Raw genomic sequence first — 27990 nt, 5'->3', positions numbered from 1 at the left:
TCACACAAACATCTACTGTCATTATTGTCACCAAACTCTGTGGATCCTTTATTTCAAATTCAAATGGCATCAAATGGTCAGACAAAAGAGGGTTATGAGGAAATATGATGAAATGTTGTGTATTAGCAGCAACTTATTGAATCATTTTCCTCAGAAACCAAACAAAATGATTGACAAACATGTTTTTACAAACTCAGTGTTGGACTTGGATCAGCAGGATAAGCTGATGTTTAAAGGCATTTGAGTCTCGCTGTATGAGAGTCCAGTTCTTACTCAATATTTATGGATGATGTTCTTTCAGTGTTGCACTTTGTAGACGCTCCCTGAGCCTCACAGCCAGCTGCACATGGACCAGCTGACATTACCCAGCATTAGAGGCGGCTGTAAAAAATTCATGTTCCCATTTAAATGGTTTTAATTTGAATAAAACGATGTTGATTCATTCAATCCTGAATCGATATTTCATATAAATGTATTTTGCCAGAATCTCAGGTTAAAGCTCACAAACTATTTCAACAAGCAGCAAACAGCTAAAACAGTAAATGAGAGCAGCTAAACACACAAAGATGGAAACACAGAGCGTGGATCGTTCACTCGACGGCACGTACACGGACACGCCGTCGGGGCTGAAAGTGGACAGCTCACAGATCCTGAAGCTGCAGGTTTCATCTGTCTCCAACCAAAACTGAGTGAAGCAGCAGCAAAAGAAGATCCAAACTCTGCTTCACGTTTGATCAATATGCTCATGAATTCTCTCAGACTTTGGCTGTTCCTGCCTGCACAGCTCTCTCTCTCTCAGTGTACTCCAAGAACAGCTTCAAACATCTGTTTCTGCATCATTCACTGTTTATTAGCCACCAGTCTGCTGTTGTGTTCAGTGCTGTCGGCCTCTGACAGTAAAGCCTCATTTCTGCTGTTCCATGGAAACTTTTTAAAATGATGACAGATTACAAACTCTCAGCTGTGTCTGTAATCAAACCTCTGTAACTTTGCTTCACTTCAGCAGCATCAGCTCATGTTCACATGTTGCTTCATGGTTTGCTTCAGTTTTTGATCGACTGCAGAATATTTTGAAGGTTATCTGCTATAAAAAGCCAGAAGAGGAAAATCTGCTTCATGTGTTTCTGTTTGATCCTCAGTGACTTTGACACAAAGGCCTCTGCTGTGATGATCACACCTCTGATCAAGTCTCACAGTGTCACAACTGATAAATGATCAGAGTTAGAATATTTCTGACTGTCTGCTGTGTGCCGTGACCTTTGACCTGCTAAAGACAGTCAGCTGTGGATTATTCATTGTTGTGTCTGATACTTAGAACTGTGAGGAAGAAGCTACACAGTTAATCAGGGTCCCCTCTCTCTGAATCAGGAAAGGTGGGCAGGCCGCGTGTGGGCCGCGGGCCATACGTTGAGTATCACTGTTTGAAATGTGAACATTGTTCTGCTGCAGTCAATGGACTAAACCAGAGAAGAAGAAAACAGACTTTACCATGAAGATCCTCAGTGTGGATCAGTATAATATCAGCCTGATGTCTGCAGTTTAGTGTCAGCACAACTTTCACATCATATTCATCTCAGCACAACTAAAACATGCTGACTGACCTCAGAGTTTCAAGTTTACATCCTGGACTCTCCAGGAAACCACACAGATGCTTCACTCCTGGATCCTTCAGGTTGTTGTTGTCGCTCAGCATCAGCACTCTCAGATGGGAGGGGTTGGACTTCAGTGCTGCTGCCAGATAATCACAGCTGATCTCTGACAAACCACAGCTCCACAATCTGTATAAAGAATGAAAGATGTAAGTTTATTAGACAAAGTGCTTGACATCATTCAGTGTTTCATCATCTGTTCAGAGCTGAAGAAGGTTCAGAATGTAGAAGTTTAGAAAATGGAAACTCCAAACAGCTGAAGCCAACAGGAAGCAGCTTCAAACAAACACAACAAGAGAAAAAACTCTGAATGTTTCACATTAAAGTCGTACATTTCTCATAAAAACAGGACAAAGACTTGAAAAAGTCGTGTTTTTCCTTCCAGGAACCACATGGCTTCACTTTTAAAGGTGAAGTGTGACAGAAATGGACATATTTGAAGTCCAACACCTTTTTCCAGTCACATTATTAAAGCAGACAAACTACAAGCTCATTTTCATTCCAACAAGTCATCTTCTGACCTGGACTAACAACACTGGTCTCTATGTGCAGCTGGCTGTGAGACCAGTGCTCAGGGAGCGTCTACAAAGTGCAACACTGAAAGAACATCACACACTCATTTGCTTCCAGCACTTTCACACAAACATCTACTGTCATCATTGTCACCAAACTCTGTGGATCCTTTATTGCAAATTCAAATGGGATCAAATGGTCAGACAAAAGAGGGTTATGAGGAAATATGAGGAAATGTTGTGTATTAGCAGCAAGTTATTGAATCTTTTTCCTCAGAAACCAAACAAAATGATTGACAAACATGTTTTTACAAACTCAGTGTTGGACTTGGATCAGCAGGATAAGCTGATGTTTAAAGGCATTTGAGTCTCGCTGTATGAGAGTCCAGTTCTTACTCAATATTTATGGATGAATGAAACAGAGACTGCAGCAAACAGAGACTGCAGCGTGTTGTGCGCTCTGCTGAGAAGGTGATTGGCTGCAGACTCCCATCTTTGCAGGACCTGTACACCTCCAGGACACTGGGGCGTGCAGCTCGGATCTCAGCTGACCCTTCTCACCCTGGACACAGTCTGTTTGACCTGCTCCCCTCAGGCAGGAGGCTCCGGTCCATTCGCACCAGAACCTCTCGCCATAAGAACAGTTTCTTCCCCTCTGCTGTCGGACACATGAACAATAACCATATGACTGTTCCCACCACTAACACATGACCCTATGCTGTGTTCACTGCATCATTCCATGTTTGGCACTGATCACCACCTGCACTCATGTATATATCTTCCCACGTAGCACTTTTAATTCTTATCCCTAATTTTATTTTTTTCCATGTCTATTTAAGTGCTATTTATGACACTATGTTTGCACTGAAGCACCGCAGCAATTTCCTAATGTTGTAAACCTGCTCAACATTTGGCAATAAACCCCATTCTGATTCTGATTCTGATGATGTTCTTTCAGTGTTGCACTTTGTAGACGCTCCCTGAGCCTCACAGCCAGCTGCACATGGACCAGCTGACATTACCCAGCATTAGAGGCGGCTGTAAAAAATTCATGTTCCCATTTAAATGGTTTTAATTTGAATAAAACGATGTTGATTCATTCAATCCTGAATCGATGTTTAATATAAATGTATTTTGCCAGAATCTCAGGTTAAAGCTCACAAACTATTTCAACAAGCAGCAAACAGATAAAACAGTAAATGAGAGCAGCTAAACACACAAAGATGGAAACACAGAACGTGGATCGTTCACTCGACGGCACGTACACGGACACGCCGTCGGGGCTGAAAGTGGACAGCTCACAGATCCTGAAGCTGCAGGTTTCATCTGTCTCCAACCAAAACTGAGTGAAGCAGCAGCAAAAGAAGATCCAAACTCTGCTTCACGTTTGATCAATATGCTCATGAATTCTCTCTGACTTTGGCTGTTCCTGCCTGCACAGCTCTCTCTCTCTCAGTGGACTCCAAGAACAGCTTCAAACATCTGTTTCTGCATCATTCACTGTTTATTAGCCACCAGTCTGCTGTTGTGTTCAGTGCTGTCGGCCTCTGACAGTAAAGCCTCATTTCTGCTGTTCCATGGAAACTTTTTAAAATGATGACAGATTACAAACTCTCAGCTGTGTCTGTAATCAAACCTCTGTAACTTTGCTTCACTTCAGCAGCATCAGCTCATGTTCACATGTTGCTTCATGGTTTGCTTCAGTTTTTGATCGACTGCAGAATATTTTGAAGGTTATCTGCTATAAAAAGCCAGAAGAGGAAAATCTGCTTCATGTGTTTCTGTTTGATCCTCAGTGACTTTGACACAAAGGCCTCTGCTGTGATGATCACACCTCTGATCAAGTCTCACAGTGTCACAACTGATAAATGATCAGAGTTAGAATATTTCTGACTGTCTGCTGTGTGCCGTGACCTTTGACCTGCTAAAGACAGTCAGCTGTGGATTATTCATTGTTGTGTCTGATACTTAGAACTGTGAGGAAGAAGCTACACAGTTAATCAGGGTCCCCTCTCTCTGAATCAGGAAAGGTGGGCAGGCCGCGTGTGGGCCGCGGGCCATACGTTGAGTATCACTGTTTGAAATGTGAACATTGTTCTGCTGCAGTCAATGGACTAAACCAGAGAAGAAGAAAACAGACTTTACCATGAAGATCCTCAGTGTGGATCAGTATAATATCAGCCTGATGTCTGCAGTTTAGTGTCAGCACAACTTTCACATCATATTCATCTCAGCACAACTAAAACATGCTGACTGACCTCAGAGTTTCAAGTTTACATCCTGGACTCTCCAGGAAACCACACAGATGCTTCACTCCTGAATCCTGCACGTTGTTCTTAGTTGAAGAAGAGGAGTCATTACCCAGGTCCAGCTCTCTCAGATGGGAGGGGTTGGACTTCAGTGCTGCTGCCAGATAATCACAGCTGATCTCTGACAAACCACAGCTCTTCAATCTGTATAAAGAATGAAAGATGTAAGTTTATTAGACAAAGTGCTTGAAATCATTCAGTGTTTCATCATCTGTTCAGAGCTGAAGAAGGTTCAGAATGTAGAAGTTTAGAAAATGGAAACTCCAAACAGCTGAAGCCAACAGGAAGCAGCTTCAAACAAACACAACAAGAGAAAAAACTCTGAATGTTTCACATTAAAGTCGAACATGTCTCATAAAAACAGGACAAAGACTTGAAAAAGTCGTGTTTTTCCTTCCAGGAACCACATGGCTTCACTTTTAAAGGTGAAGTGTGACAGAAATGGACATATTTGAAGTCCAACACCTTTTTCCAGTCACATTATTAAAGCAGACAAACTACAAGCTCATTTTCATTCCAACAAGTCATCTTCTGACCTGGACTAACAACACTGGTCTCTATGTGCAGCTGGCTGTGAGACCAGTGCTCAGGGAGCGTCTACAAAGTGCAACACTGAAAGAACATCACACACTCATTTGCTTCCAGCACTTTCACACAAACATCTACTGTCATTATTGTCACCAAACTCTGTGGATCCTTTATTGCAAATTCAAATGGGATCAAATGGTCAGACAAAAGAGGGTTATGAGGAAATATGATGAAATGTTGTGTATTAGCAGCAAGTTATTGAATCTTTTTCCTCAGAAACCAAACAAAATGATTGACAAACATGTTTTTACAAAGTCAGTGTTGGACTTGGATCAGCAGGATAAGCTGATGTTTAAAGGCATTTGAGTCTCGCTGTATGAGAGTCCAGTTCTTACTCAATATTTATGGATGATGTTCTTTCAGTGTTGCACTTTGTAGACGCTCCCTGAGCCTCACAGCCAGCTGCACATGGACCAGCTGACATTACCCAGCATTAGAGGCGGCTGTAAAAAATTCATGTTCCCATTTAAATGGTTTTAATTTGAATAAAACGATGTTGATTCATTCAATCCTGAATCGATGTTTCATATAAATGTATTTTGCCAGAATCTCAGGTTAAAGCTCACAAACTATTTCAACAAGCAGCAAACAGATAAAACAGTAAATGAGAGCAGCTAAACACACAAAGATGGAAACACAGAGCGTGGATCGTTCACTCGACGGCACGTACACAGTGTTAAGGTTCAAAATTGAGGAGGGAGAGTACAAACCACTCTTGGTCCAGAAGCTCTTTGGTCAAACAATGATTTTAATGAACACACGTGTGGGAAGACACTCTGTACGCAGACAGCCAGTAGTCCTCGACTTAATCAAAGCATGAACAGATATTTTATAGCATCAGGGTTTGATTTACTGACGCCCCTTCATGCGTCACAGATACATTTTATACATAGATCAGATCAACACCACCATGGCTTTTAAGACAGAACATCATCTTCTATTTTTATGGCTGGCCCTTCCTGTCTACCTTTCAGTTCTTGTCTTGTTCCTCTTTCTTGCCGAGACAACAAGGAACGGTTCCTCTTTTACCGAGACACTTTTGCAGTTACAGCCAGACATGAGTAACCTCTTCTCTAACTAATGTGTGTGTGTGTGTGTGTGTGTGTGTGTGTGTGTGTGTGTTGACCTCACATGCTCTTTGTGTCACCTCTTCACCTACTGTCTGTGTCTCGTCCTCAAATGCTCTTTCTCAATTCACCTGTTGCACTTCTGACCTTTTACCAGACCAGAAGCTCACTGAGACTATGTGTATGTCTTCTACTAAATAAATGTTTTAACCAAGAACCTCTACTAAAACCTTAATATAAAATGATCTGATATATAAGTGTTTTGTAAGCATGTATTGCAATTCCTTCTATGTTCTAGTTTTCCCTCAGCATGGATCATCTAGACACTCTCACTAGATGAAGCTTAAGACCTTTAAAGAACCTGAACATCAACTCAAATAAGCACAGATATGCAATATGTATAAAATAGTTATAACTGCACCTGGAATACAAAGTTAATTTAATACCTGTATGCATAAAACCTTAAAGCCTTCTTAAAGCTATCTGTTACATTGTTAAAGCCTCGTCTTAGCCTGCGGCTCAAAATAACTTCCACTTCTGCATACAACTTCCTGTCAGCCTGCAACTCAGTCTTTCTGAAAGAGACACTGTTTAACCCCTGAATGCAATATAAACTCCAGATTATATTATTAATGCAATGGTAATGATGACAATTATTTAACAATAGCAGTAAAATAATTTCCCTGCTCCACACTCCCTCTCTCGACCTCTGGAACACCAGAGGTCGCAATACATTGTGTCCTCGCTCAGACCCTCTCTAGCCGTCCTCTGGCTCAACCAGCTCCCATTCGAGAAGACTCCATGTGTAAGCTTAGGTTTTCTCGGTCCCTCTCTGGTGGTTCAGCAGGCCTCGAGATCTCCAGGATCCTCGCCCCTCCTGTGGTCGCCGAGATCGATCTTCTGCAAAGGAAACAAAACACCTTTTCCTGCATCTCCCTAACTTATCCTATTTGGGACTCTTTAATCAAAAGCATGATCCTAATTATGCTCTTAACTTATTGACTTGTATTTATGTATATTCTTCAACGTTCCTCATCACTTTAAAACTCTTTAAGCCCTGCTTTCACGTCCGGTTGCTCGCTCTATTTTTCCCTTATCTGATCATCAACATCCTGTGCACAAATTGTCGCTGCTGCAAGTTCCTCTACTCTAAAAGATCCAAAAGAAAACAACCATTCTAATCAATTAAGTTTAAGCATATAAGCAATTACTCCTGTATACATTTCATCATAGCTAAATGCTGCCTTGAAACAACTCCTATGTGTTAACTTCATTTTAACCTCACATTTCCTATGTTATAACCCGTTTTTGGTATAGCCTTTTTATTTCATTTGCTCCCTTTAATGTAACAATACCTTCTAATTCTAGTTTATCAGACTTAACCAAAATATATGCTTTCCTTCTTCTTTGGTCCTTCTTTAAGTTCAGTTAAAAGCTAAATGAATTTGAGGCCTTTTGCCTGGAATCAATACTGTCATGTGTGTTTCTTAACTCTGTGTCTGTAAGCGTGCAATCCTTCAATAACTTCAATAACTCATCTCAAAAATGCAATATGTATAAAAATCATTTCTATTTACAAGCTCTCCCCTTTATCCTAAAAATACCTCCTATGTAATATCTGTATGTGTAAGCCTACATTATAACCACTACTTCTAGAAATCAAAAAGAAATCAAAGCTGTTCTACTCCTTCAACCCTCACTAATTTTCCCTCTAAGACTTATTCACAGCTTTGAAAAACCGGCATTGTATCTTCTAAACAGGATTCAGTTCTGTCATGGTCCTGGGCCATGTTGGCCCAGTATTCTTGGTTCCTTGTATTTTCGCTCCTTATTTAGGCCAGGTTTTCTGAGGTGTCCTGTTGTGGTGTTCCCTAAGTGTTTTTCCCTTTGTGACTCTTACCCCCTTGTGCCCCTCTGTGTATTTATGAGCTCTCGTCTCTCTTTGTGTTTATTCCATGTTTCCCCCAGCCTGTTATGTCTGTGTTCTCCCCGTGCTTTCTCTCCTCCTGTCTGAACCTCTGTGTACTTCCTGTTTTACTTTGACAGTCTCTCGTCAGTATGCGTAATGTTGTGTTCACTCCTGCCCTGTCTCGTTATGTTTATCAGTATCCCCTGTGTTCCCCACCTGTGTGTAATCTCCCTGTGTTCTCTGGGTGTATTTAAGTTGTGTCTTCTGTTATGGTAGTTGCTGGTTCGTCTGTGTTGTTTCCCCTCGGTCTCCCTGCGTCTCGTTTCTGGTTTGTGTTATTAGCTTACCCAGTTTAGGTTTCCGGTTTCTTGTTTTTCCACCAGTGCTGTTTTGTGCCCACCGTTGTAAATAAATATTCACCTGCACCAGAGCTGCCGCCTTTTGGGTCCTTTTCTACAACTCCACACGGCTTGCCTCGCAAACCGTGACAAGTTCACTTTAATCCTTTAACCTTAACTTAAAAATAACAGTTTCAGTTTTACCATATCCAAATGATCAAAAACCCCAAAAGTCCTAAAATGATCCTAAATTATTAAACAATTAAATTAATAAACCCTAAACCCCCCTTTATCTTGATACATTTCATGTGTCAAGATACTATACAAAACTTAAAAATGCTCAGTTTCCCCACTCATGATCCAATCTATGTCACGAAAATAAACTTAAAACAGAACAGTTATCAGTCATGTGTTTCTTCAATTAATGATAACTGAGTTACATCAAAAAATATTTCCCCTTTAGCATTTGGCATTCTCCCAACAATATACTATAATCCCATAATCTAACCCCAGTCAACAAAACAAAACAGAAATTTTCTCTGGTAAAAACAAATTGTTTGTCCACATTTATTCATCCTCACTCACATGCAGTCACACCATGTATTTGCTAATAGTGGAGCTTCCCGCGTCAGATTCTCCACCCTCAGCAAAATGAGCTCAGTCATTTTTATTTTCCATAGGAAAATATTTCTTTATGCTTTTGGACTGGATTGACTCGCATAAAATCCTTTTTACAGGGACTTACGACCTTGATCAGTCCCCACAGGTAGCTCTCCTCAGCCAATTGTAATCTGGAGAGCCCCCCCTTGTGTTTGCTCTCCCCGAGAATTTTCAGCGCCGTTATTCACTGTTGCAGGCCTGCTTAAAACAGAAATGGAAAAAATAGAGCTGATTGTTAGCTCATAAAAACAAAACAAAATCACCCGACAGGTTTTCTTTAAGTGCACTGTTACAAAATAATGGGCCCAATTTTTAGACATGTCCATGTTTCCTAAAACTCCCTCTATTAAAACAAAAACAACAACCCAAACCTAACTGACAAAATCAACCCATCACCACAACAACCTCAACAACCTTAAACGCACAAAAGTTTTGCCACCACATAATTTCGCCTCCTCAATACACCGAAAGTCTCATTAAAACCACACAATTTGCACGCAAAAATCACCCCCTTATGCTCTTAAATTCAGCATAAGACCCCTTACGACATCATATAATCACTAAACTATAAATTCCCTACCCCAATCTGCACTTCTCGTCTCTGCTATGCTTCCTCTTCCTGAAAGTCACTTCCTCAGTCACACACATACAGGAAGCTCCTACGTCACCACTCACTCCAGCTAATTTGCATACTGAGTCATCTCTCAAAAAGCTGTAACAACAGAAACATGGTATGTTTAAACATTCCCAACTCATTAAATCATTTTATTTCTTTCAACAGTGATCACTAGTGTTGATCACTCAGTACGAGAGAGCACTCCTAAGTCACTCTTTTTTTAAAACTACTTTAATCACTTTTTGTTTTCATAACTCACTCCCTTTGTCATATGGCTTCTTCTATTCCTCAATTACAAACTCAAATGTATTTTATTAAACATTCACACCATTGTATCATTCATACAAAATAGCAAGCTGTTCTTCATTGCATATGTTTGTGTTCTTAGCCAAGTTTAATCTGTATCTATGCATTAATCTCCACGAGCTTGTCTTGTCTTTATAAGGTTAATGCATTTTCTGTTTGTGTGTGTGAATTTGCATATGTTGCTTTTGCAGTGTGTCAGACTCCTGCACAATTCTCCACTTAAGCCGTCAGTTTCTTTCCCAAATTTGCTAACCCAAATTCTAAGTTCCCACCTTATTAACACCATTCCTGCTCCTTAGCCAGAAGTTAGGGCCCACTTGTCATGTTTATGGAGACATGGCGCTGTAAACAATTCAACCAGAAACTTGCCTTGGCATGTCCAGTCAAGTTAACCTACAGGTTTCTTCCGACCGCTGCACGTGGAAAATTGATCCAGATCTGTTTCGCCCCTATAGAAACACAACTGAGACATTTTCATTATTTTCATATGTACTTAAACTACCCGTTTCCCTTTCTCTGGTCAGAAATCCCAACTTATGTCATGTATATACGTGTAAGCAGGTCTTCATTGCTTTTCCTATGTATTTTGTTAATGTTCAGTGAGTGTAAGCTGCTTTCTTCATTGCCTCTATATGTTATAGTCAGGTTTAATTCATGCATCTTTTCTCTGATTTCTTAATTCAAAACTATCTCACTTCTGATCCTTTCCAGAAATAATTTCACATGTAACACTTTGTGTATGTGTGTTTTCTATTCTTGTTTACCTCTTTGTTTGTGACGGTGGACATCTCTAAACCATCATGAGTTCAGGCTTTCATTTCAATCCAATTACACCCTGTATACTCACAGTCGAACTCGTCCGGCTTCACCTCTCACTGGTCACTGTCCTCTTCTCTCAGTGTCCTTTTGTTGTCTTGAATTCCAGCAAACACAGTCTGTTTCTTCTCTGTTTCTCTTCAGTATTTTCCTTTTGGATCAAGTCCCAGCCTGGCAAAATACCACATTCAGTGCCTTTAAACAGTCATGTCACACTGTTCTTACCAGCCTTCTGTCCACCGTGCATGTTTCATCACGTGGTTTCTTCTTTTCTGTTGATCCTCTCAGTCATCTCTTTCAAGATTACTCCAAGCATGGCAAATCTGACAATCAATGTCCAGTGCTTTCCACAGCTCATTATCCCACTGTTCAACTGCCCAGCCTGTAATTTACAGTACATGTTTCCACCTCTTGGTTCCTTACATGCTGCTGCTGGTGTCGTCAGTGTGGTTTCAGTTGCACTGTCTTTTGGCTGCTGTTCATTCTTCTCAAGTCCACGATGTTCTGTCGGTCTTCATCAGGAGATTAACTGTCCTTTGAGCTTCCTCTCAGGATGGGGACAAGTGCGAGGTCAAGCTGTAAAATTTTAAGCCAAAATCTGGCCTGTTTTCTCCCAATTATGCTACTCTAGTGGTTTTGGCGCCGTACTCAAAATTCCAGGTTGAGAGAAGTCCACCTTTATTTATCTGTAATCTGTGTTGACACACTAAAACATACAATTAATATCCTTTTCATTTCTTTTTTCAAAACCTCCATTCGCTTTATCTGCCTAGAGTTTAACTCATCTGTTTCTCTCTCTGGGTGCTCACTCGTCACCTTATATGGGCATGCAAACTTCCTGTCACCCACACCATTTCCTGTTACACACACACAGCACGCAGCTGCTCTGCTGTTTCTCCAGGCTAATCAAACTTATTTTGTATTTACAATCTACAAACCCTCTGTAATTCTACTAACTTTTGATCTAAAATGTAGCATCATTCACACAATGATTTCATAATCCTCTCACACACACACCTTTTAAATAAACTAAACTCTTATAACATCACTCATGCATCTCTTAAATTAAAAACACTTTCAAACTTTAAAACATCCTACTTTACATCACCAAAGAAATACCTCTCACACCTTTATTCATCATTCAAAACCTTCTAGTCACCGCATTCACACAAGAAATTGAAAAAATAAAACACACCAGCAACTATTGCTGGAGAGAAGTTACTACTGAAAGTAATATGTTAATCTTAAGTATACACAGTGCACTCAATATATTTATATATCTACATCCAACTTCAGTCAATTACTATACATCCCCTACGGCAACTCAAAACTTTATTTATAGTCCTCTAATAAACATAAATGGCATTTTAAACACACACTCAACAATGTTTGCAGCAGTATTTGTAAAACCAACTGTGGTTTAAACAGTTCACTGCTTACTCATTTGCATTTTCACTCACACACACACCGTCTAAAAATAGCAGCAGGCAGTCAGTGCATTACTGACTCGACACACAGAGATCTCTCACACCAAATTTTCTTATTCTATATTACAACGACGTCTTATGTTTACAACCACTGTCAGATCTGTCAGCTTTAGCGCCTACACAATTTAGACAAATTTAAAATAACCGCCCAGCAGATGAACTCCCTGAGTTTTTTGCGACCAATTCACCAGTACCTGTCCAACAGTTTCTGGCCTCATCTCTAAAGTCCCTAACTCAATTTAAAAGTGTCCAACACCCAAGGTCCAACCTTTGCTGCCCAAAAAAGCGCAGATACCGTTCCAAACGGTAAGGAGACTCTAACTCCTAGTTATTCTGGAGTGCCCCAAGCTCCACAGTGACCAACTGACTATCCCTCTTCGAGGACAATGCCTAAGCGTCCTTGGCATTGGCAAGCGTTACCTCTGAGCACTGCGCTTCCTAGAACCCCCTCGGTTCCGTTCTAAAATAATTTATAATACTTTGGAACAACAGTAAAACACCCAACAAAGTGTAAGACTGAAGCAGGTCCAACCTTATAACCAAAAAATAACCAAATTCCCTAAGATAGTAAAATCATTGAGCAGTCCAACTGCTTACCACGGTCCTAACCGTATTAAATCCTTTTAGCGGTCCAACCGCGTTCAATCATTACCAGCAGTCCAACTGCTTTTAAATCCTCAGTACTGTCATGAGATTCTCATCAAAATCAAAGCAGACATTTACCGGCAACTTTTACTGAATAGACATTTAATTTTATCATCCAATTCAGCACACTTCGGATAAAATCAACAGGCCTGTGCCTACCTCTTTTTAAAGGCGCCTGTCCCCTCAGTTTGGTTGCCGGGTCACGCCTGCCTGTCTGACCACAACGGACCATACATCACCGTCTACACCTCCAATCCTCCCTCCTCAACCACCGGACGAAGCCCCCAAATGTTAAGGTTCAAAATTGAGGAGGGAGAGTACAAACCACTCTTGGTCCAGAAGCTCTTTGGTCAAACAATGATTTTAATGAACACACGTGTGGGAAGACACTCTGTACGCAGACAGCCAGTAGTCCTTGACTTAATCAAAGCATGAACAGATATTTTATAGCATCAGGGTTTGATTTACTGACGCCCCTTCATGCGTCACAGATACATTTTATACATAGATCAGATCAACACCACCATGGCTTTTAAGACAGAACATCATCTTCTATTTTTATGGCTGGCCCTTCCTGTCTACCTTTCAGTTCTTGTCTTGTTCCTCTTTTACCGAGACACTTTTGCAGTTACAGCCAGACATGAGTAACCTCTTCTCTAACTAATGTGTGTGTGTGTGTGTGTGTGTTGACCTCACATGCTCTTTGTGTCACCTCTTCACCTACTGTCTGTGTCTCGTCCTCAAATGCTCTTTCTCAATTCACCTGTTGCACTTCTGACCTTTTACCAGACCAGAAGCTCACTGAGACTATGTGTATGTCTTCTACTAAATAAATGTTTTAACCAAGAACCTCTACTAAAACCTTAATATAAAATGATCTGATATATAAGTGTTTTGTAAGCATGTATTGCAATTCCTTCTATGTTCTAGTTTTCCCTCAGCATGGATCATCTAGACACTCTCACTAGATGAAGCTTAAGACCTTTAAAGAACCTGAACATCAACTCAAATAAGCACAGATATGCAATATGTATAAAATAGTTATAACTGCACCTGGAATACAAAGTTAATTTAATACCTGTATGCATAAAACCTTAAAGCCTTCTTAAAGCTATCTGTTACATTGTTAAAGCCTCGTCTTAGCCTGCTGCTCAAAATAACTTCCTGCTTTCACTTCTGCATACAACTTCCTGTCAGCCTGCAACTCAGTCTTTCTGAAAGAGACACTGTTTAACCCCTGAATGCAATATAAACTCCAGATTATATTATTAATGCAATGGTAATGATGACAATTATTTAACAATAGCAGTAAAATAATTTCCCTGCTCCACAACGGACACGCCGTCGGGGCTGAAAGTGGACAGCTCACAGATCCTGAAGCTGCAGGTTTCATCTGTCTCCAACCAAAACTGAGTGAAGCAGCAGCAAAAGAAGATCCAAACTCTGCTTCACGTTTGATCAATATGCTCATGAATTCTCTCTGACTTTGGCTGTTCCTGCCTGCACAGCTCTCTCTCTCTCAGTGTACTCCAAGAACAGCTTCAAACATCTGTTTCTGCATCATTCACTGTTTATTAGCCACCAGTCTGCTGTTGTGTAATAATGAAATAAGTCGATGCTTCAGTGCTTTGAATTGTTACACAAAGCAAAGTTTCTCGTTGTTCAGGCAGAATCGAGCGTTGAAGAATGAATTCACACGTCAATAAACATTTTCATCAGCACAAGCAGGACAATGAAAGCAGGAAATACCCCAAACTGCCATTTCTCATTCTACAACTTCAACAACTGCACATGAATTATACTTCATACACAGACCCACAGTCTCTGATTGCTCTGAAATCTCACTGACAGCCAATAGAAATAAAGAAAAGTCCAGACTGACAGTCTCTGTGGGGTTAGGCAGTGAACTGCTCACGCTGCGTTCAAGTGCATCACAAACTATTGGAATTGGATGAAACTTTGTGAAGCAGATTTCTTCTCAGCTGCTGTTTTGAACATTTCCTCATGAACTGTATTAAACTCTGTAAATGAACTGAGAACTATTTCTACATTTGAAACTATGGATTCATTTTCCCGTTCACTTCTGTACGTTAGTGTATAAATGAATGTTAGACTGGGCTCCATGGAAACACTTGGACTGGTCTCAGCTGCCTTCTTTCTGTAGTCCTTTCTCTTCTCCAGCTTCTGTTTGAAATCCTCTCACAGAGCCTGAAACCTGCTTTGCTGTCATGTTTGGGCCTGTGTTCCTCTGCTTTAACACAAACCTCACCACAGCAGCTGTGTGGGTCGTCTCTGTAGCAGCCCGATCAGCTTCTGATACATGAACATCATCACAGCTCCTAACTTCACCTTTATTAGCTTTGACATTCATGTCTTTCTTTTCTCTGTCTGTTTCCACACAAGCTCAAAGTCTCTGCAGCCTGTTTTTATCTGCTATCATCAGATCTCCAACAGCCTCATTCACATCCCTCACACACTCTACAGCCTCACCAGTACTGACTTCATCTTCACTGACTGATGGAGCACAACATGAACCTGTGGAGGCTGAAAAGCTGTCCTGACAAACATCTCCCCGTCACCACTCCACTTCTGTCAGCCTTTAAATGAACCCTGCTCAAGTCTGTCACTTCTATTTGGAGCCAAGAGGAAAAACTGTTGTTCAGTCGTTTGGAAAGACACAACATTTCTGAAAGCACTCAAACTTCTTCACATTTGTCTTCAGACACATCCTGAACATTTAGGAACTAAAGAACGTTTCAAACATCAATCAAAGATCTGAAATATAGAAAAACAACAACAGCTGCAGTCAGTGAACTCACCTCAGAGTCTCCAGTCGACAGTTTGGACTCTCCAGTCCAGCACACAGAAGCTTCACTGCTGAATCCTGCAGCTTGTTGTTACTAATGTCCAGCTCTGTCAGATGGGAGGGGATGGACTTCAGAGCCGAGGCCACAACTTCACAGTGAGTCCCTGAGAGTCCACAGTCAGCCAGTCTGAGATTACAGAAAATATAAAATATGTTATTATAAAAGCAGAAAGTCTGCATTATAAACACTGACTGAATGTATATGAAGACAAAACAGAGTGAGGTCATAATCTGATGAACATCTGCTCTTCACATCTGTGCTTCAGCTCCTCTTACTGTGTTTGACATGACACAACGATTCAGTCTCTCTCAGACCTGCAGACTTTTAATGAGAATCTTTGTTTGGCTTTAATCTGCAGATGAAGGAGGAAGATGGCGTCACATTTAGGCTTCCATAATGTCCACAGTCTGTCACTGAGATCTGATCCAGAGTCAGAGTGAAGACACACATGTGGACTGTTTCCTGTCTTGAATCCAGAACATTTTGAATGAGCTCAGCTCAGTGAAGAGTTCCAGCTGGAAAGACGATCTCTGTTTGCTACCTGCTGCTGTCAGGTACGACTGTTCACGTCCACACGCAGGAAAAATCTGCTGACTGTCACCAAACGGAGCAGAAATGTCATCACTGGACAATAATGATGAATGAACTCAGAGCTTCTGATATCACATCTGATTTCAGGGGAACTAAACTAAAAAGGAACAAATAGAAACAACCATCATGACTCTGTTTGACCTTCAGATCAGAAACTATGGTTCAGAACAGCAGCAGGATTTCAGGCACTGTCACATCCTCAACATCCATATTCCAAATGCTCTTCCTGACAGGACACTCTTTGTTCCCACTCAGGGAGTTTCCATGTGTACAAATCATTTCTGAATCTCAGTAGACTGGGAGGTTTTTCCATCTCATGAATCTCTTTCCTAACATCAAACTAGATAAATCAAACAAAGGAACTGGAGTCTGTCTAATTTCTGACCCCAGTAAAGTTTGTACTGGGATACCCCGACATACTCTCTCCATCTGCTCCCACAGCCTCATATTCACAGCTGGCCCTTCTCTCAGCATCCACACTCAGGGTGGGGGCGGGGTCAACACCAGTCAAAACCATTGCTTTGGCCTTATGGCCATTTTATTAGTGTGCGTTTCTCAGTAACAAGCAGGACTACGCACAGGTGTTTGGACATGTGTGGACCCGACCTACACTTAAACTTCTTAAATCCTCTGTTTCTGTGTCACCAGCTACACTTTTAATATTAATGTATTCACTCCGACATTTTTGGGGAGCGGTCAGAGCTCGTACACTGCAGACAGACATGTCTCCCAGCACACAGCTGACTGTCAACTCTCTGAGATTGGATATGATTCATTTAGATTATATCTGTAAGGTGAAGTTTATCTCAGTGTTTATTTGTTCCTGAGGAAGTCAGCTCGGCTCAGATTAAAGTTTAATAACTGAACAATTTCAATGAACCTTAACGCCTCCCTGGAGCATATATGGAACTGAATCAGTCACTTTTCTTTATTTCCTGATGTTCATATGTGACATACATGTTTTAACCATTAATCTGGAATTAAACTGACATTTAATATATTTTAAGGAGGAAAGAGAAATTTCACCAGAGGATGTTGATGCTGTTCATGGAGACTGAAGACAGAATGATTTATCTGTCTTAATATTTCTGCTGCTCTTTCCTTTGGTGCAAAAATATTTTAACTGTTGGTTTTAATTCAAAATCAATGGTCAAAATGTTAAAATACCAACAAACTTGTGGCGTTAGTGTTGATATTCTGTGAGTTACTTAAAGAGATCACACAGGTACAGGACATATTTTATGTTCAGGTTTATGCATGTTTGCGGTGAGATGTGCATGTAGTGGGCTGTTATGTTGTAAACTGTGTGGATGTGTTTGGGAACAGAAAGATTATTTTACTGCATAAAACGGCGCTGATCAGCTGTTTCTGCCGCTGATACACTCGGCCGGTGAACCACCTGACTCACACAGGCTCTCCTCCTCCACAGTCCTCGTTTATGAAGAGCTTTACAAACACAACATCACGGCTAACAGCTGGATTCTCCCGTTTCAGTGCCAAACAGCCACTTCCTGCTACAGACAGTAAAGTGGACAGTTCGGCGCTAAACATGTTTTTAAAACTTTAAGCTCTTATTTGTTAAAGCCAGCTTCACAGACAGATCTGTGTCAGTGTTTTAGAGCAGGGCTCAGTGGTGTAAACCAGCCTTTATATGCGTTTCATCTCCATTTTTACATTAAACTGAACCAAAACACTGAAAACTTCACCTGATATGTCTGTGTAGGTTCTCATCATACAGTCATGGTAATCTAAGGAGCCTGGAAAGAAAAGTGACTTCTTTAAGTTTCTTGAAGACGTTTCATCTCTCGAAACCTCTGCTGATAATCACCCACACCCTTTTTCACAGCTTGGCTCATGTGATGAGCCACATGATCAATAGTTGGTCAGCGACCCTCTTAAGGGACACTCCCACTAGGATTAAAATCTGGGACTCTCCACTTTTTGGTTTTAGAAGTGAAGAAGCTGAATGTTCGTATTAAACATCTTCAAGAAACTTAAAGCAGTGCACTCGCTTTTCTTTCTAAGTGGCCTTTCTTAGATCACCTGATATAACCTGAGTAAATTATGTCGAGTGTCAGCGGGGTTTGAAAACTCTGCAGCATGACCCGGGTGTTGCTGGTGGCATCATGAGCTTAGACCCCTCAGTCAGCTCGGTCTGAAGTCATCGCAGCACTAACAGGCACAAATAGGCTCTAACGTGACAAACTGACCCGACATTTAAAGAGTGCCCACTACAGTCTCAGCTAAAACATATTAAAATGTGCAACGCCAAGGACTGTACACTGGACTCCCGACAGCGTGACAGGGTCTGACAACGAGTGGTGGCGTCGTCCTAGCCGACCTCGGCAGTTATTCACAGCCATGACCAAAAACTCCTGCAGTGTCACAGCAGACAGAGGAGGAGTCACAGAGGAGCGTAACAGCTGTGACAGATGCAACAGGAGGACGAGCTCCAACAGTAAACACACTGAAGACAGGAAAGCAGTCACGAGTGATGTTGGTCCTGTTTTTATCTCCACTAAAACCTCTCTAATGTCACATGTAACAGAACACAGACACGTCTGATTATCAGGGACCACGACCCACATCTTTGCCTCACTATGTTTATAAGAAGAGACTGAAAATAATGATTCTCCCAACACATCACCAACACTTTTATGGCAAACAGATAATAGTGAGTGAAAAGAGGTGAACTGTTTCATATGCAGTTATCAGGGTAAATACATTTAAACCAAAGACACTGGAAGAGTAAAGGAAAGGAACTGAAGGTGACAATTCAAGAAGCTCAACAGAAGTCAAATGTAACATGATCAAGATTCCCTGTTAAAAACAGATATGTATAGTATAATAGTATACTATACTAATAATAGTGTATAGTATAGTAGTAGACTATACTAATAATAGTGTATAGTATAATAGTATACTATACTAATAATAGTGTATAGTATAATAGTATACTATACTAATAATAGTGTATAGTATAATAGTAGACTATACTAATAATAGTGTATAGTATAATAGTATACTATACTAATAATAGTGTATAGTATAATAGTATACTATACTAATAATAGTGTATAGTATAATAGTAGACTATACTAATAATAGTGTATAGTATAATAGTAGACTATACTAATAATAGTGTATAGTATAATAGTATACTATACTAATAATAGTGTATAGTATAATAGTATACTATACTAATAATAGTGTATAGTATAATAGTAGACTATACTAATAATAGTGTATAGTATAATAGTAGACTATACTAATAATAGTGTATAGTATAATAGTAGACTATACTAATAATAGTGTATAGTATAATAGTAGACTATACTAATAATAGTGTATAGTATAATAGTAGACTATACTAATAATAGTGTATAGTATAATAGTAGACTATACTAATAATAGTGTATAGTATAATAGTAGACTATACTAATAATAGTGTATAGTATAATAGTAGACTATACTAATAATAGTGTATAGTATAATAGTATACTATACTAATAATAGTGTATAGTATAATAGTATACTATACTAATAATAGTGTATAGTATAATAGTAGACTATACTAATAATAGTGTATAGTATAATAGTATACTATACTAATAATAGTGTATAGTATAATAGTATACTATACTAATAATAGTGTATAGTATAATAGTATACTATACTAATAATAGTGTATAGTATAATAGTATACTATACTAATAATAGTGTATAGTATAATAGTATACTATACTAATAATAGTGTCTAGTATAATAGTAGACTACACTAATAATAGTGTATAGTATAGTAGTATACTATATGAAGTCTACACCGCCACGTCCTTAAAATTCAGCGAAATTAAGGACGCATTTGAGGGCCGCATTTCGAGCAGCGACCTTCGTCGCGTCGCTGTGACGTAATCGGCCTTAAAATGCGTCCTTTAAGGCCTCTCAATTCAGGCCTCTTAAGACCCTGAATTGGGATACAGCCAGAGTCTGGTCTCTGTTTTCACAGAGGATGTGGTTCTGTTGGCTTCATCAGGTGATGGCCTCCAGCTCACAGTGGAGCTGTTCTCAGCAGAGTGTGAAGCCGTGTGAATGAGGATCAGCATCATGGTCCTCAGCTGGGAAAGGGTGGAGTGCCCACTCTGGGTCAGAGACGTTCCTGCCCCAGGTGGAGGAGTCTGAGTATCTCAGGGTCGTGTAAAGAAGGGGGAGGGGAGCAGGAATCAACAGACAGACCGTTGCTGCGGTAACAGTGAGGTAGACGCTGTACCGGTCTGTCGTGGTGATGAGAGAGAGAGCTGAGCGTGACAGCGAAGCTCTCAATTTACCGGTCGATCTACGTCCCTGCCCTCACCTATGGTCACGAGCTGTGGGCAGTGACTGGAAGAACCAGATCGTGGTTACAAGTGGGGCAAATAAATTTTCTCTGAAGGGTAGCTGGTGTCTCCCTTGGAGACGGGGTGAGGAGAATCCACTTCACAAAAGCTAATCAAGTGAACAAGACTCTCCAGGAGGTAAACATTTAAATATCCAAGTCTACCATAAAGAGAAAACTGCATGAAGGTAAACACAGATGGTGCATTACAATTCACTGCATGTGTTTTACATGAAGAATGGAGGATATACCGTCCACTTTCACTCTGTCTTTAGCAGCAAGTGGCTCTTTGTTGTTTGGCTAGCTGCACTGAAACAGGAGAATCCAGCTGTTAGCCGTAATGTTGGTGTTTGTAAAGCACTTTATAACCAAGGACTGTGTTTTTAATTTAAACATTAAACTATTAACCGACACTGATCAATGATGTAATGATCACATCTGGACTCACCGAGCCTTTCTGCAGTTCCTCACAGCTGGAATCAGTCTCAGTCGTCCCTCCTTTGAAGCTTTGTACTTCTGCAGGTCAAACTCATCCAGAACCTCCTCTGACATCTGCAGCATGAAGGCCAGAGCTGAGCAGTGGATCTCAGAGAGTTTCTTTGACCTTTGCTTTGACTTCAGGAACTCTTGGATCTCCTGATGTACTGAGAGGTCGTTCATCTCCATCAGACAGTGGAAGATGTTGATGCTTCTGTCAGGAGAGGATTTAAACTTCTTGTTATTCTTCAGGTTCTTGATGACTCTCTGGATGGTTTCTGGACTGTTCTCTGTCTGACCCAGCAGACCTCCTAAGAGTCTCTGGTTGGACTCCAGACAGAGGCCATGAAGGAAGCGGACAAACAGGTCCAGATGACCATTTTTACTCTGGAGGGATTTCTCCATGGCTCGTTTAAGGAAATCATCCAGAGATGACTCTTTGTATTTTTTTCCCAGGAAGTCCTTCAGCACCTCTGACTTCCTGTTGGTGAAACAGTGGAACATGTAGACTGCAGCCAGAAACTCCTGGATGCTCAGATGAACAAAGCAGTAGACTGGTTTCTGGAAGATCACACACTCTCTTTTGAAGATCTCTGTACAAACTCCTGAGTACACCGAGGCCTCTGTCACATCCAGACCACACTGCTCCAGGTCTTCTTGGTAGAACATGATGTTTCCTTTCTCCAGATGTTCAAACGCCAGCCTCCCCAGCTTCAGAAGAACTTCCCTGTCAGCCTCCGTCAGCTCCTGTGGACTCGTCTCATGTCCCTCGTGGTACTTGTTCTTCTTCCTCTTTGTCTGAACCAGCAGGAAGTGTGAGTACATGTCAGTCAGGGTCTTGGGCAGCTCTCCTCTCTGCTCTGTAGTCAACATGTGCTCCAGAACTGTAGCAGTGATCCAGCAGAAGACTGGGATTCTACACATGATGTGGAGGCTCCTGGATGTCTTCATGTGGGAGATGATTCTGCTGGACAGCTCTTCATCACTGAATCTCCTCCTGAAGTACTCCTCCTTCTGGGCGTCAGTGAATCCTCGTACTTCTGTTAGCCTGTCAACACATGTAGGAGGGATCTGATTGGCCGCTGCAGGTCGGGAAGTTATCCAGACGAGAGCCGAGGGAAGCAGATTCCCCTGGATGAGGTTTGTCAGCAGCTGGCTGACTGATGACTTCTGTGTGACATCAGACAGCAGCTTCCTGTTGGTGAAATCCAATGAAAGTCTGCTTTCATCCAGGCCGTCAAAGATGAACAAAAGCTGAGAGACAGCCAGCTTCTCTGCTGTGACCTTCTGTAGTGTTGGATGGAAAACATGGAGCAGCTCCAGAAGACTGTACTGCTCCTCTCTGATCAGGTTCAGCTCCCTGAATGAAAGCAGAACCACCACACTGACATGTTGGTTCTCCAAGCCCTCTGCCCAGTCCAGAGTGAACTTCTGCACTGAGAAGGTTTTTCCAACACCAGCCACGCCATTGGTCAGAACCACTCTGATGGGTCTCTGTTGGTCAGGTAAGGCTTTAAAGATGTCCTGGCACCTGATTGGAGTGTCATGGAGGGCGTCCATCTTGGAAGCTGTCTCCAGCTGTCTCACCTCATGTTGGCTATGAACCTCTTCACTCTGTCCCTCTGTGATGTAGAGCTCAGTGTAGATCCTGTTGAGGAGGGTTCTACTTCCTGTTTCATCACTTCCTTCAGTCACACGTTCACATCTCCTCCTCAGACTGATCTTATGTTCATCTAAAACCTCCTGCAGACCAACATCTGCTGAAAGAAAGAAAAACAGAAAGAAAACTCTTCAATGTCTGAACAACAACAAGAAGTCCAGTTTTCAGAAATGAGTCCATCAGCAGACAGATGTTCAGTCTTACTTTGTACACAGCTGCTCTGACTGGCTGTCTGCAGTCCAGCTCTGCTTCTGGATCTTTCTCCACACTGGGGACAGGACCAGTCTCCTGATGAAGCAGACTGGTCCCAGTATGAGGAGATGCACTGTCTGCAGAACCAGTGTCCACAGCTGGTAGAGACTGGATCCTTCAGGACGTCCTGACACAAAGCACAGCAGGACAGCTGCTCCTCCTCACAGACACCACTCCTCTTCCTCCCTCTGTGAACACATTTCTTTATCACTAAAATCATTGACTGTCAGTGACAAACATCCAGATTTGATGACACTGTGCAGAAGCTCTGATGGTCACAGAGAAAAGTCAAAGTGGAGAAACTTGTGTTTGAGTTCAGAATCCAAGTTTCCTTTGCTGTTCCTGCCTGTCTTATTAAACACAGAGTGATCAGCCTACAAACTCCACAGTAAAAGCCTTCATCACAGAGCTGATTATGTCCTTCACTGGATGTACTGGAAGTTTGGGATCCATCACTTTCAACTGACCTTTGACCTCCTCTAAAAACTGTGGTGGAGCAGCGGTGTCACATTCAGAGCTTTCAGCTTTATTTTGAAAGAGTTCAGTCATCAGGAAGTGAACTTCTGGGTTCTGATTTCCTTTCTATTATTTTACAGAAGTGAAGAAGAAGAACTAAAAGCTTTGAAATGATCTGAGTGATATTTTTGAACATTGCCACCAAATTGAGTTCAGCCTCCAGCAGTAACTTTGTTTCATGATGCCTCCCTGATGATGTGATGTTTGATTACAAACCTGTTTATGTGTTAGACATTAATCACATGAACACAGGCAGAAAAAAGAAGCCAATGAAACAAATGACAGAAACGTGTTCATTCACTGCCATGATCCATATTTTATATGTACAGATGTTTGTAAAGAACACGTGTGCAGCGCTTTGTTCTGAGGATCTGCTGTCAGCACACAGTGCAGCAATAACTACAACCACACGTTTCTGTAGATCCTGAACATCAGCCTGGAGGAATCTGACCTCAGGTCTGCTTGCACTGCTCTGTCAGTACATGCTGTGCTAATGTGGCACAAAGCACTTTAACATTACATCTGCACAATGTTTCATTATTTCATTTAATGATTGTTTATAATGTTTTGTCCAGTCACAGGAGCAGCTCAGCACATTTCACTGTGTTGTACGTGTATGACGATGCCTGTGACAAATAAACAGCCTCGGACTCTTCAATCTTCTGCATTTCTTTGGAGATCAGCTCAGTGGCCTGTTGAGACCATCTTTCTATTTCTGATGACTCAGTTCAGATTATTATCCTGATACTTTCTTTTAAAATGTGATGAAATCATTTATCTGATGTTCTGACACAAATACACCAAAACAATCCCAAACAGCACAAACCACCACGTTACACACAGTGTAATAAAAATACAGGCAACTACAAATAAAAACACTTTAAAAATATAAACTAAAATTACAAAGTGGTCACAGAATTTCAAACACCCGTAAATGAGTCAGCAGATCTCTTACATGGTCAGCTGAGCTCCATGATTGAAGAACATTGTTGCTGCAGGTTCATCACTGAAGACTGGAGGAAGTATGTCTTTGGAGCAGTCACTCCTCACAGACACACAGCTGGATGCTGGAGACTGTGACCTCTGACCTCTGCAAACACAAACACATCACATGAATTACTGATTAATCTCTGTTTAAACTCTTTTAAGCAGCTGCAAACACACAAACTGGATGATGTGATGGTTTCTGTCAGTAATAGTTGTCTCAGATTAGAGTACAGACGGCTGCAGAGACGTTCACAGCAACAGAGAAGAAATCATTACCTTGGATTGCATTACTACTACGATTGATACTAGCATTATCGTACCCGGACCACCATTAGGAATCATTTATGATGTCACTGGTAGAACACATTTATAGAAACAACCTTTGAACTCTGAGTCAGCAGCTCTCTTACATGGTCAGCTGAGCTCCATGATTGAAGTTCACTGTTGGTGCAGGTTCATGACTGAAATGTGGAGGATATTCTTTGGACCAGTCACTCCTCACAGACACACAGCTGGATACTGGAGACTGTGACCTCTGACCTCTGCAAACACAACCACATTGCATTCATTTCACATCAATTAGTACACCACAAAAGGCATGCAAGAAACACAGTATGAAGGCAAACTTCTGGCTTCAATAACATTCAACAGGTCAGGTGGAAACTTTTCTCAGATTTGATTCATGTTTTTATAGAACGATCCAGCTAAAAAAAATATACCATTAGGTCAGGGGTCAGCAACCTTCAGGACCCAAAGAGCCATTTGGAGCCAGTTTCCACGCAAAAGAAAACACTGGGAGCCACAAATACTTTTTGACATCTAGAATGAAGATAACACTGTATATACTGTTTTTTACCTTTATGCTTTGTATGAACAACTAAGGTGTGTTGCTTATGAAATCCATGAAGTGCTACAGAGAAAATTACATGTTATTTATGTAATGAACACATTTGAACTCTTAAAGAAATATAACCAAAGGAAAGACACCCAGCTGAACTAAAATGATGTAGCAAACAAAAACTGCTGTGAGCCGCCACCCTTATATCTCCTTTGGGCTTTTGGAGCCTTGACCTGACTTTTAAAAAACAATTGGAAAAAAAGCTCTATGCTGCTGAAAGATGAAAAATAGATATTTGCAAAATTCTGCCTAAATATGTATTTTACCTGGTTAATGTGTGTGGCGGGGCGTGGTCTGCAGCGCCGCTGCAGGGGAGGCGGACGCACCTGGGCAGCACCCGCAATCACGCCTCGCCGCCTTAACGTCTGTGCTGTTGTGTTGGTGTGTGTCGGGCTGTGAGCTGCAAAGCTACAGCCGGCTGTGTGCGTACAGCAACCGTGTGTGAAAAGTGGTCAATAAAGAGAAGCTGAAAAGCGTGTTCATGCAAACATCGTCGGGTCTGCCGTGATATGTTTACAACGGGACTTCTGCTCCTGAACCTCTGCGCACAGCGTCTGCAGGTCGGGGCTGTACGAAGTCACTTTCATCTTTACAGGACTGTAAGCTGTCGTCTGTGAGGCGTGAGCGGTGTTTGTTTTTAACATAGTTCACGGTGGAGAACAGCTGCTGACATAATGTGGATCCGAAGAGCCATTATTGGCCTTCCTGGGGCTGAAAGTCTCGATAAATGCACGGCGTTTCGGCGGGTACACCGGCTTCCACGAGTGTGACGCTTATTTGAACGATGAAAAATAAAAAAATATAATTTTATTTTTTTATTTCAATATCACAATAATCTTCCAATTTAGAACTACAAGTTAAAAAAGAACATAAATAAAATACACTTCAGCTAAATACTTCTAATTTATTTTCCCAAACCACGAGGAGCCGCACTGTAAGGACTAAAGAGCCGCAGGTTGCCGACCCCTGCATTAGTGTTAGTCAATGTTGCAACTGAACTGAAAAACAAAAGATTTTGGTCAGGTCCAAAGAAACAAAGTCACTATTAATACAACACAACCCCCCCAAAAAGAGCCATGTAGACCCCGGGCTCTATGGGTCTTGTGCTCGGAGCTTGTTCCTGTGCTGCCATGATTAGTGCCTCTGTGCTGTCTTTCAGTCCAGCTTTGTTCAGCCACTGGTAGGATTTCTGGATGTCAGCCACTTCCTCTGCCTGCTGGTGGTGCAAACTGTGTTGTTCTGAGTTTCATTGGACGTCTTTGTCCAAAGCACCAGACAAAGGGCAAAGTAGATGCATTTGCATCAGCAGGAAAATACACCCCAAACTAGCATCATCATTATACAACTTTAACAACTGCCACTAAATGATACTTCATACACAGACCAGTGTTAGGTTAAGTTATGATGTCACTGGCAGAACATTTATAGAAACAACCTTTGAACTCTGAGTCAGCAGATCTCTTACATGGTCAGCTGAGCTCCATGATTGAAGTTCACTGTTGCTGCAGGTTCATGACTGAAATATGGAGGTCTGTCTTTGGACCAGTCACTCCTCACAGACACACAGCTGGATACTGGAGACTGTGACCTCTGACCTCTGCAAACACAAACATCAATAACTGATCAGTTCTCTCTGACAGCCATATGATCAGCTGATCCCTCTGTGATATTGTGTCTGCCTCATAACGCTGACAGGTCAGCCAATCATCAGCCAGTTTTTTCTGTCTCTGAATGAACTCAGTTTGTTCTCAGCTCTTCTCTCTGATTCTGCTGCACTGACTTCACTTAAACTTACAGAGTTCAGATCTTAGCAAGAAAACAAGTCAATAAAAATCAAACTCAGATCAAACAGTTTGAACCAATCACAGATCAATGATTCTGTCATGGTTATGTTGAAATGACTAATAAAGTTAGTAGTGTTCTTACATTGTTGCTGCAGGTCCATGACTGTAAGGTGGAGGTGTTTGTGTAACCCCGTCACTCCTCACAGACACACAGCTGGATGCTGCTCCGTCCTCTTCCTCCATCTTCTTGATGTCAGGGTGGAGTTAGTCTGAGAGGTAAACACACACACTCAGAGGTGCTGTTGTACTGGAAGCATCACACTGACGGCTTTCTAATGTTGGAGCTTTGGCCCTAAAGTCCAAACCAGTTATTTTAGAGGCTCAAAGTCTTTAAAAAACACCAAAACCATCACATTATTTAATAAGTACATGATCAGGTGGATGAAGGAACTCAGTGTGTTTGGGATCATCATCATGGTGAGGAGCCCACATGTTACGGCTCCTTTGGAGAGAAGCTGAGGATCACTGCAGGAAGTGAGCTCATGAAACCAAACTGCTGTTTGTGAGCAGGATGACTCTGTTATTGGACCTGCTCTGTGTTCTACATATGATCAATACTTCAAATATCTGTAAACATCTCATCTTATATTTGTTGCACTTGGTCACATCTGTCTTTAAAAATAG

The 27990-nt window shown here is 41.3% G+C and overlaps 2 protein-coding genes across 2 annotated transcripts in view; both read right to left on the bottom strand.

Moving 5' to 3' along the window:
• LOC309701533 (protein NLRC3-like) overlaps positions 1 to 27990 on the bottom strand; it is a 232642-nt gene that overhangs the window by 134096 nt on the left and 70556 nt on the right. Inside the window, exons 5-8 of the mRNA XM_082525784.1 lie at positions 24593 to 24727; positions 23074 to 23309; positions 21181 to 22969; positions 15722 to 15895 (exon numbers count right to left, since the gene is read on the bottom strand). Coding sequence (XP_082381910.1) covers positions 15722 to 15895; positions 21181 to 22969; positions 23074 to 23309; positions 24593 to 24727 — 2334 coding nt within the window. The remainder of the gene's footprint in view (positions 1 to 15721; positions 15896 to 21180; positions 22970 to 23073; positions 23310 to 24592; positions 24728 to 27990) is intronic.
• Positions 1583 to 9733, bottom strand: LOC309700384 (ribonuclease inhibitor-like; the record flags this gene model as incomplete). The annotated part of the gene is made up of 3 exons (XM_082523904.1): positions 1583 to 1778; positions 4420 to 4614; positions 9726 to 9733. 3 exons carry the CDS (start codon positions 9731 to 9733, stop codon positions 1583 to 1585), a joined length of 399 nt encoding a protein of 132 aa, XP_082380030.1.

Source organism: Aulonocara stuartgranti (genome assembly GCF_965226115.1).
Source record: "Aulonocara stuartgranti genome assembly, chromosome: 23".
NCBI classification, from domain to species: domain Eukaryota; kingdom Metazoa; phylum Chordata; class Actinopteri; order Cichliformes; family Cichlidae; genus Aulonocara; species Aulonocara stuartgranti.
The sequence above is the reverse complement of the archived record's forward strand: the minus strand, read 5'-3'. Positions and strand labels throughout refer to the sequence as shown.